The sequence below is a fragment of the Microtus oregoni genome, unplaced genomic scaffold (genome assembly GCF_018167655.1).
Source record: "Microtus oregoni isolate MIOR12 unplaced genomic scaffold, Mior012 000020F_ref0000438, whole genome shotgun sequence".
NCBI lineage: Eukaryota > Metazoa > Chordata > Mammalia > Rodentia > Cricetidae > Microtus > Microtus oregoni.
Window position 1 is genome coordinate 3,519,837 of NW_024543079.1, and position 10,147 is coordinate 3,529,983.

A 10,147-nucleotide genomic window follows, 5' to 3' on the forward strand; every position below is an offset into this window, starting at 1 on the left:
GGTCACGACCCCTCCAACAAACTTCTGTCTCCAAAAATATTTACATTATGACTCATAGCAGTAGCAAAAATACAGTTATGAAGTAGCAACGAAAACAAGTTTTTGGTTGGGGTCACCACAAAATGAAGAACTGTTAAAGGGTCACAGCAGCATTAGGAAGGTTGAGAACCCCTGCTCTGTGGTGTCCTGGGAAAAGAAATACATAAAGCTGTGGTTTTGCCTTGTGACAGTTGAGGAGTTGGGTGGGGCAGGGGCATATTACTTGTGTCTAGTACACGTGTAGCAGGCAGATGTGTAGCCGCAGCAGCTCCAGAACAAGTGGCTCCAGAGATTACCCCACCCCCACACATGCACAGTGCAGCCTAAGATCACCCCCTGCTGGCCACTGATGTGCACTGCTTCTGGTCTCCAGGAAAGCACCCCACCCCAACACACACACACACACACACACACACACACACACACACACACACCCATGCCAGCCCTCCCTGATCTCTGCTCAGGATGGAACACTAGACCCAGCTCATTCACTGACATCACCAGCACTGAGCTGGCCCTGGATCTGCGGCTCACTTCCTAGCAGGAGAGGGGACTGAGAGGAGGGAGGGAGACATCACACAGGGAGTGTCTGGGAAGGCAGCTTTTGAGCTGAGGCCTCTGCCAGCCAGAATGATGGTCTGAGGAAGAGATCCCAGAAGGAAGGGCATGTGCACAGGCCTGAGCAGAGGTGCGTGCGGCCTGAGGGGAGCAGGCAGGGGCCAGGAAAGCAAGCTTGGTTGGGTGGTCTGCAGGTAAAAGGCGACTCAGAAGCTGCAGCCTGGAGACTCATGTAGCCTGGGCTAAATAAGGAAGCGTGTGACCCTGGGGAGGGCCGATTAGGGGACTGGATGGAGAAGGAGCCCCTCTGGGTAGCTTGGTGAAGAGTGTCTGGGATTGCTGGAGGAGGCAGACTGTGTCCTGGCTCTTGGCCTGTCAGGTTGGTCTTGCTGCTTGATGGGGTTAGGGGACCAGCATAGGGAAAGTCTTGAGGGACCAATCTGAGGGGCTGAGAAAGGGAGTGCAGATGCTCATGGAGTCAGCTGGTTTCAGATGGGCCACGCAGCAAATCAGATGGGGCACTGGCCAGGCAGTGGGATGGACGTCACTCATGCAGGGCCACACTCAGGACACCCACAGCCCAGTCAGCCTCGTGGCATCTCTAGGGAGGCCCAGGCCAGGCTGACCTCTGAGTCCTCATTGTATCCTCTCCCTGCAGAAGGAGGAACGGACCATGCTCGAGGACATCTGGGTGACCCTGTCGGAGCTGGACAATGTCACCTTCTCCTTTAAGCAGCTGGATGAGACTTCTGTGGCCAGTGAGTTATGTGTTACACGATGTCCTCTCTTCCTGCCCTGAGAGTCAGGCTGCTCGGAGCCACCCTGGCTTTCCCCTGCTGCCAGCCTAGCAGTCTAATCCGACCAGTTTCCAGTGCTTCAAACCTCACGTCCCAGGATGAGTCTCAGAGTCAGCCTTGGGGAACACATGGGAAAGGAGTGGCGTGCTAGTTGCTTCCCTGGCGAAATCTTAAGTTGACAGCAGCTTCGTGCCTGGAGACTGGGTTGGGCTCGGGGAAGAAGCGGTGATTGATTAGTGATGCCTGCATGGTGGTGATTGATTAGTGATGCCTGCATGGTGCAGGTACAGGTTCTGAGTCACGGTTTTTCTTCCTTACGGGTGCTGATAAGATACAGGGCCTGTGTTTAAACGGTTTTTGCCAGGGAGAGTTGCCTCTCTACCTGGGGCAGAGTCAGTGTTCAGGGTCAAGAGGAAAGCAGTGGGGGACCATGGGCTGTGGGAACAGGGAGTGGCCATCACAGGCTGGTCTGGAGGGCATGTGGGCTGTTCAAAGTTTAGCATGACGGGCAGTGGGGCTGGGGAGATTGAGGATGCCCTTCTGGGATGCTGGGGCAAGGAGGCCTCAGATAATCAGAAACATAGAGGTCCCAGCATGCCACCCTGAGGCTGGGAAGATAAGAGGGTCTGAGGCTACCCCTGTGAGTCAAGAGAGTTGGAAGTATAAGGTTAGCCCTCTTGAGTGCCACTCTGGGGCAGATATGCCTGGACTCCCTTCTGGCCTCTAAGTGAGCCCCCTGCTTTGCCTCACCCTCCACAGACACCAATGTCTTCTACCACATTGAGGGCAGCAGGCAGGCACTGAAGGTAGTCTTCTACCTGGACGGCTTCCACTTCTCCAGGCTGCCCTCCCGCCTGGAGGGCGGGGCTAGCCTCAGGCTGCACACCGTACTCTTCACAAAAGGTGAGCAACCTGGCTGGGGGCCCTGGTGAGGGAGGCGGACCAGACCACTGAGCACCCTAAGGCCCAGCCCCTCCCCTCACTTGCCTTCCCTCTAGCTCTGGAGAATACGGAGGGGCCTCCGCCCCCAGGCAGTCAGGCTGCGGAAGACCTGCAGCAGGAGATCAATGCCCAGTCGCTGGAGAAGGTGCAGCAGTACTACAGAAAGCTCAGGTAGCTGCTGCAGGTTGGCGGGGGGAGCCTGCGGGGTGAGGACACATCCTGCAAAGCCATGAGCCCTCTGGAGCTCATATGGCACTGGGTGCAGAGGCCACTGCTAACCCATTGTACAGCTGGCTATACTGAGGCCCACGTGACCTGCCCCAGGTCACACAGCCAGATGAGCCCAATCTCTTCGGCTTATTCCTCCCTGTCCAGGGAGGTTACCACTGGGATCTTTGTGCTCCTAGCACTGGGTACTGTTCTGAGGAGAACTTCCAGAGAAAAGTGGAGAGAGAGGAGACAGAACTTTGTCCAGGGGAAGTACAACTTGGGCTGGGAAAGCAGCTAAGATCAGATGGTCTCACTACAGCCAACTACAGCCACACCCACACCCCTCCAATACACCCACAGTCTCACCTTCACCAATCTGGACCCGGCTCCCAACCATGGCCCTTCTCATTGCTCTCTCTGCAAGGAATTGGGGTCAGGTGGAGGCTGGGTTTCCCTGGAGAGGAGCACTCTCTTCCCAGAGCCCCTCTGACCATATGGAAATTGGAAAATGAAGCTTCCATTCATTTGCTAGGCAATAAGACCCAGGGCACAACTTACAATTTGTAATTGTCATCTGTCGGTCCTGTGTCTATCTGACTAGCCCCCCCCCCCCCCCCCCGTTTTTTATCCTTTGTTCAGAGTGTTCATGGAGACCTTCCGTGGGCCCTGTGCTGACCTGGCGCTTGGAAAGCTGTCCTGTTCTTCATAAACACTTGTTCTGTCAAGGCTGGGCCGCTAAATCCAGCCCATCCCTTGTGTATAAATAAAGTTTTATTCACACGCAGCCAAGACAGTTTCTTCCTGCACCCTTGTGACTTTTTTTTGCTGGTTTTGGCAGAAGACAAAGACTCTGGTTAAAAGGGCCAGTGCTTTCTGGTTGATCCATCTAGAAGGATTTAGAGGGAGAGAATAAAGACAGGCTTGTAAACCCAGAACAGTTTTGTGCCAATTGCAAGGGATTTTCAGCAGAGAGAAAGCAGGGATGGGATGGAGGAGCAGGGATAGGAGAGATGTTGTTTAGAACAATCAGGCGGAGGTGGCGTTTTGAAGCCAGAGACCCTTTCTTGCTTCCCTAGGGCTACTGAAGGAGCAGGTGACAGTTGTCACATACAGCCCAGCAGAGCCACTCAGTGACTTCTGAGAGTCCAGGGAGGATGCAGGGCTGTAGCTGTAGGGCAGGGGCCCAGGGCAGGGGCCCAGGGCAGGGGTGTGGCCAGAGTGCGTGCGTGCGTGCGTGCGTGCGTGCGTTGGCAGGATCCTCAGCCACGTCTGTTTCATTCAGGGCATTCTACCTGGAACGGTCCAACCTCCCCACAGATGCCGGCACCACGGCTGTGAAGATCGACCAGGTATGCTGCTGTCTCTGGAAGCTTGGGCAGGGTGGGGACACTTGGGCTGAGTAGTAGGGTTACAGCCCTAACCAGAATCAGACCTAGAAGCCCCCAAAGCTCCCACAGCCTCTGCCAGCTTGCTTTCTTTTCCCAGGACAAAGGTTCTCAACCTGTGGGTTGTGACCCCTTTGGGGTCAAGTGAGCCTTTCACAGGGGTCACTTAAGACCTTCAGAAAGCAGGTATTTACATTATAGTTCATAACAGTAGCAAAATTACAGTTATGAGGTAGCAATGAAAATAATTTTATGGTTGGGGGTCACCACAACGTGAGGAACTGTATTGGAGGATCACAGCATTAGGAAGCTTGAGAACCTCTGTCCTGGGACTTCCTTGGGGACATGCTCTTGCTTAGGGCCTTCTCATGAGCCCTTTCTTTGTCATATGTCTTTTTTTTTTTTTTTTTTTTTTTTTTTTTTTTTTGTAACAACCCTGGCTGTCCTGGAGCTTACTTTGTAGACCAGGTTGGTCTTGAACTCACTGAGATCTCATGCCTCTGCCTTCCAAGTGCTGGGATTAAAGGTGTGCCCCACCACCGCCTGGGCACCACTGTCTGGCAAAATCTTAGTTTTTATTTTATTTTTTCCTGAGACAGGGTTTTTCTATGTAGCCCTGGCTGTCCTGGGACTCACTCTGTAGACCAGGCTGGCCTTGAAATCACTGAACTCCACCTGCCTCTGCCTCCTGAGTGCTGGGATTAAAGGTGTGTGCCATTACTGCCTGGCTTCTTTGTCACGTTTCTTGAGCTGAGACCCCTAAGGGTCAGAGTATTAGCTGTCACACCCCATGTAGATCCACACAGTATTCCTTCTGCTTCAGGTTATTGCTGGGCATTTAGAAGTCAAAAATCCTCTATTAAAACTAGAGGCTTTGTCATTTCTTGGCCTCTTGGCAGAGAGCAAGTGTCATGTCTGTTCTTACCAGTTTAGAGCCTCGTTGGTCCTCTGTCTAAGGAAACAACAAAATAGCGACTTCCACACAGAGAAGCCAATAGAGAAATGGAATGGTCTGAGATCTAACTGCAGGGCCAGTTCCATTGCATCATGATGGGTCTGAGAGGTTTCTGCTTCTCACCCACAATGCATCTTTCTGGCCTGGTTTCCCCAGGCCCATGCAGGCCTTGAACTTGGAACAGGTTGTGAGGAATTGACCTTGGGGCTCAGAGGCTGTGAGCTCTGGGGAGCATGGGCACCACCTTTGGGGATTTTTGTAGTCTGTTGTCTACAAACCAGAGTGTCCCAACTACACATGGCTAAGGAAGACAGCATAAGGAGAGACTACTCAAGCTAGCCGTGACAGGTTCAGAGAGGATAGAAAGGTTACTCTCTTAGCTTTAGATGGGACTGCACTTTGCAGGAGCAGAGCCAGCTCGGAAGAAACAATAAATGCTAAACACCATTTACAGGGCGGTGGGAGTTACAGATGGTTCTTGAGCTCCGAAAGGGACATGGGGGAGACAGCTGTGTAACAGCTGGATTAGAAGGATGACAGGGAAGGCAGTGAAGGTCTCAGGGCAGCGGGCCTCTCCATGACACCTGTCATATCTCTTGCAGCTGATCCGTCCCATCAATGCCCTGGATGAACTCTATCGTCTCATGAAGTCCTTCGTGCACCCCAAAGCTGGTGCTGCTGGGAGCCTGGGTGCTGGTCTCATCCCCATCTCCTCTGAGCTCTGCTACCGCCTAGGGGCGTGCCAGATCACCATGTGTGGCACCGGCATGCAGCGGTGAGCCTGCGCCAAGGCCAGATGGGACATAGGGGGGCTGGGTAGGCTCTGGGTATTTAGGGGCTCACGCACATAAGTGGGAGGGTTGGGTTCAAATCTGGGAACTGCAGTGCCCATGTTCCAGGCCCCGATTTACCCGCTGGTAAAATGCAGTTGCCGAGGTCAGTGAGCCTGGGAGGGCTGTGCACCCGTCTGGTTCTAGCCCATTCAGGAGGGAGACACTCGCCGTGAGCGGTTCATCTTGCCATTGTCCACCCAGGGGACGGCTGCTTCCTTATAACTGTCAAGCCAGTGTGACGCCATCCCAGAGATGGCCAGCCATGTCTAGAGACTTTTGTGGTCTTTCTGACTGGGGAGGAAGAGAGGGGGGATAAACAGCAGGTGGAGACCAGAGAAACTCCTGAGTGTCTTACAGTGCAGGGGATGACACATCATCTCAGAGATGGCCTGGTGTGTTACAGTTAGGGAAACTGAGGTATAGGGCACAGGGAGACAGGATAGAGGAGTAGATTAAGAACCCAAAAGGTCTGTCTCCCAGCCTGGTCTCAGGAGCAGACTTAAGGCACACACCTCTGTCCCCTCTCTGACCCCCTAAGAGAGCCTCCAAAGACCATCCCTCAGCCAGGTGTTCACAGCAGCCTCTGCCTGGGGTTCTTGCAGAAAGCTCCAGAAAGTCCCTGGTTCATGGTACTGCCTTAGGGGGTGTGGGTATCATGCATTGAGGGGATGGAAGGTGATGGTTACTAGGAGGACTGAGTGGAGGATCCAGGAACCTTCCTGAGAGGCAGCAGACACCTGGGGATAGTGGGAAGAAGGGAGCCAGTGGTGGGCAGGAAATGGTGGGCAGAAAGTGGTGGGCAGGAAGTGGTCCTTATCTTCCCTCTCCCTTCACCCACTGCAGGAGCACCCTGAGTGTGTCCCTGGAACAGGCAGCCATCCTGGCGCGGAGTCACGGGCTGCTGCCCAAGTGTGTCATGCAGGCCACAGACATCATGCGCAAGCAGGTGGGCCCTGTGGCCAGGGATCCTGATCAGCCCTGTGGGATGTGGTTCATCTTGGGCCTGGTCCTCGGCCCCAGATACCTTGCTCAGTGTTGGCTGTTCACATTTCTTACCCCACCCAGCTCCCTGCTTCCCCCTCAGCCTTGAGCTCCACAGGGCCCAGGCCTGACAGCAGTTTTCCTTCTAGGGTCCCCGAGTGGAGATTTTGGCCAAAAACCTTCGAATCAAGGACCCCATGCCCCAAGGTGCACCACGGTGAGTGACCACCCAGCCTCTCCAGCTCCCAACATCTTCCCAGGAAGGCCAAGGCCTGCTTGGCATAAGACTCTGGGTCTCACCCCAAACAGAGCCCCAGTGTTCCGTGAGCCACCTCTCGCTATGGTAACTCGAAAGGCCTCAACCATGGCTTAGCCTGCTACTCAGCGTCTGAGCAACTGCTGGGCTCCCTCCCCTATCCCTGATGGTGACTCTGCCAGTCCTGTGGCAGCAGTCTCCTATCATCTTCAGCAGCCAGCTCCTCTCGAGGGGCCATGCATGACTCCTCAGTGGCTTCCCAGGAGTTCTGAATAATTCTGTTCTGAAATAGTGGCTTCAGGCAGTGTCTCTGAAGTGACAGTGCCCCCACAGAACCCCAGTGTGTCCCTGGTCAGCGCCTTGGTGTGCTGTTGCCACTTCCCTGATGTAACGGCGTAAATGAATGCGAACAGATTGTAAAATATATACACAGCTTTAATGGGGAAATTAGACTTACAGTACCATGGTTCCTGCGGAGAACAGGAAGCAGAAGGGGCGGCTGCACACACACTCGGCAGATTTATAGGTAAACATTCGCCCGAGGCGGACATGCCCCCTAAGGCTGGGCTTAACCCTACCCCCTGAAGCCTGTTCACGTCCCTTGTCTGCCATGTTTTCCTGTTTCAATTCATCTTCATGCTCTCACAGCGCCTGGCCTGTTCAGGAATGGTGATGCCCACCCCCTTATGAACCCAGTTGACCCCGCAGCAGCCCTGCAGGCAAGATCCTGCTGAGATCCCATCAGCAGGCAAGCACACAGAGGCCCAGAGATGTTCAGCATCTTGTTGGAGGTCACACAGCTAGTAGCAGACAGAGCTGGAATGTTGACCCAGGACAGTCTAGGCCTAGACATTTAGCCCTCACCCCAGTGCCATTGCTCACTCCAGTTCACCACGGTGACCTCCTGTCTAGTTTCCTGCCCCTGAAGTCATCCCTCTGCATGGCTGCCTCTCCTCGGAGCCCGGAACACACTCCTTCACTGAAGGCTTACATACCTCAGTGTCCCTCCTTGCAGCCTTTCCAAAACCAAGGAGCCATCCTGGCTACAAGCAGACAGACACAAACTCTGTGAGCGGTAACTTAGAACTATTGCCCAGTGTCTGTACCCTATAGGCATCCGAATACACACGCCATTTGGAAATGCCTCTCCTACCTCTAGAGCAGTGGTTCTCAACCTTCCTAATGCTACACCCTCATGTTGTGGTGACCTCCAGCCGTAAATTATCTTATTGCTGCTTCATAATTATGAGTTTTGTTACTGTTCCAAATCATAATGCAAATGTCTGATGTGCGACCCCAAAGCGGGTCACGATCCCCAGGCTGAGAACCACTGCTCTAGAGGGACAGGATCTGTCTTTGAGAGGGCGGCTTCAATACTTCTCACTCTCTATTGTGGCGGCCACTCGGCCCCTCCTCATGCTCTCTGCCTCCACTTGCCAGCCTCTACCGCCTCTGCCAGCCTCCAGTGGATGGAGACCTATGAACATCAGCTGCTCCTGCTAGACCACTGCCTCTGTAGCTGCGATGTGGAGGACACGGAGGGGCCACAAGGTGCCCCGAGGCTTCTGCAACAGCTGTGTAGAGATCTCCCCTGCGGACCCTGCTGTCACCATCCAGGACAAGTCTCCCCGGACTGGCTGATCACTCCTGGGCTGACAGGTTCTCTATACTTCTGCCTAAGGCCTGAGGGCTGCTAGGGCCCCCAGAACTCATGAGTGTAGCTGGGGCATGAATGCCTGCTCTCACCCAAGTCCTCTACACAAGGAAAGGTCATAGGGTCCGGTAGCTGGAGGCCTGCAGACCCAGCTCCTCAGATGGCAAAGCTGCACTTTGAGCCTGGGATTCCTCCCGGTTCCACATTCCTGGAGACCGTGCCTGTTTCCTGTCCTGGCTGAATCTTCCGCATATGCCCCTGGCCCCTTACTAACCAGCTCAGCAAACTCGGGACAGCTAGGCCTCTACCAGGAGAGGACACTGGGCTGAGCAGCCGTCACCTCGTGGACACTTGAGAGCCTTGCTGGCTTTCAACATGACCCACCGCCATCGGAATTTGAGCCGCCAGCTCTGGGCACCAGATTGGCTCTGATGTTAATTTATATGGCGCAACATCTCTGTGGTTGATATTTTGTATTTCTTTCTTATCGTTATTGTTAGTGTTGCCAAGAATTTCTCTTCCCTAAGTTTTCTCATTATGTCTTTGACACTTTAAATTTCAGAGAAAAGTATATTTGCCTAATGGGACCAACATAAAGTAGTATCAGCAACTTTATTCAGTTCTACTAAAAAAACAAAACAAAAAACAAAAGAAACTAAATTATTGAAAAAGTTTAAGACATTATTGTTTCCATTTCAAAATCTTAAGGTTGTGAGGTGTGGCTCACAGGGTCTGCTGCCTCTCCCCCTGCCTCAGTATCCCAGCATCGGGCCCATGTTGGACTCTGTTGGTGAATGGCTGGATCAGGGTTGAGAGGTGGCCAGACCTAGTTGTGGCTTAGGGCTGGACTGTGTGTCATATGTTTTTGTGTTGCTGTCTCAGAGCAGGGCATTATGGGACTTCTTGGAGAACAAGAGTTAGGAACCTATTGTCTACCTTCTGGGTAGGGGGCTTCTCATGGGCACCCCTTGGCTCTTTGTCTGCTCCCCAACTTCTGGACATCTAGAGGGATGTGGTAGCATGGCGGAGGGGAGTGGGGATCTTGTCACCCCTGCCTGGCTGTAAGGCTGGGTTGGGGGGGAGTATGGTCTCAGTTCCCAGGGGCCACCTTTCTCTTGCTATGGGGTAAACTTTTGTTGATATGTTTTGTTTGTCTTGAGATTCAGGGCCCTGTGTTATCCCTGCTGAGGGGATGGGGACGGGTTCCGAGGGCCAGGGCATCAAGCCTGGTTTATCTTAAATGTACAGATTCTATTCGTTAAATCCATGATAGATTTTTTTATTATTATTAAAAGTCAGTATATAATACAAATAAGGTGTGGTCTGCCTGTCTGGTGGTGAGTGGCATGGGATGGGTTCCAGCTCAGACGATTAGATTCTGAGGCCAGTGGCCCTGATCCAACAACGTGAACACTGTGCCTCAGGTCCCTCCTAAGGAACAAAGGTAGCTCCGTGCAACAAATGACGTGTTTTACATTGAATTCTAACCTTCCTTTGGATTCTAAGCTCTTAAATTCATTGTTGACAGGAGAGAAAT

At 53.2% G+C, this 10,147-nt stretch overlaps 1 protein-coding gene across 1 annotated transcript in view; it reads left to right on the forward strand.

Annotated features, from left to right (window-relative positions):
• Positions 1-9,922, forward strand: part of Prex1 (phosphatidylinositol-3,4,5-trisphosphate dependent Rac exchange factor 1) — a 155,677-nt gene extending 145,755 nt beyond the window's left edge. The window contains exons 33-40 of the mRNA XM_041670450.1: positions 1,256-1,355; positions 2,154-2,297; positions 2,393-2,507; positions 3,829-3,895; positions 5,489-5,661; positions 6,563-6,665; positions 6,850-6,917; positions 8,397-9,922. Coding sequence (XP_041526384.1) covers positions 1,256-1,355; positions 2,154-2,297; positions 2,393-2,507; positions 3,829-3,895; positions 5,489-5,661; positions 6,563-6,665; positions 6,850-6,917; positions 8,397-8,439 — 813 coding nt within the window. The 3' untranslated portion in view covers positions 8,440-9,922. The remainder of the gene's footprint in view (positions 1-1,255; positions 1,356-2,153; positions 2,298-2,392; positions 2,508-3,828; positions 3,896-5,488; positions 5,662-6,562; positions 6,666-6,849; positions 6,918-8,396) is intronic.
• Positions 9,923-10,147: the final 225 nt, after the last annotated feature.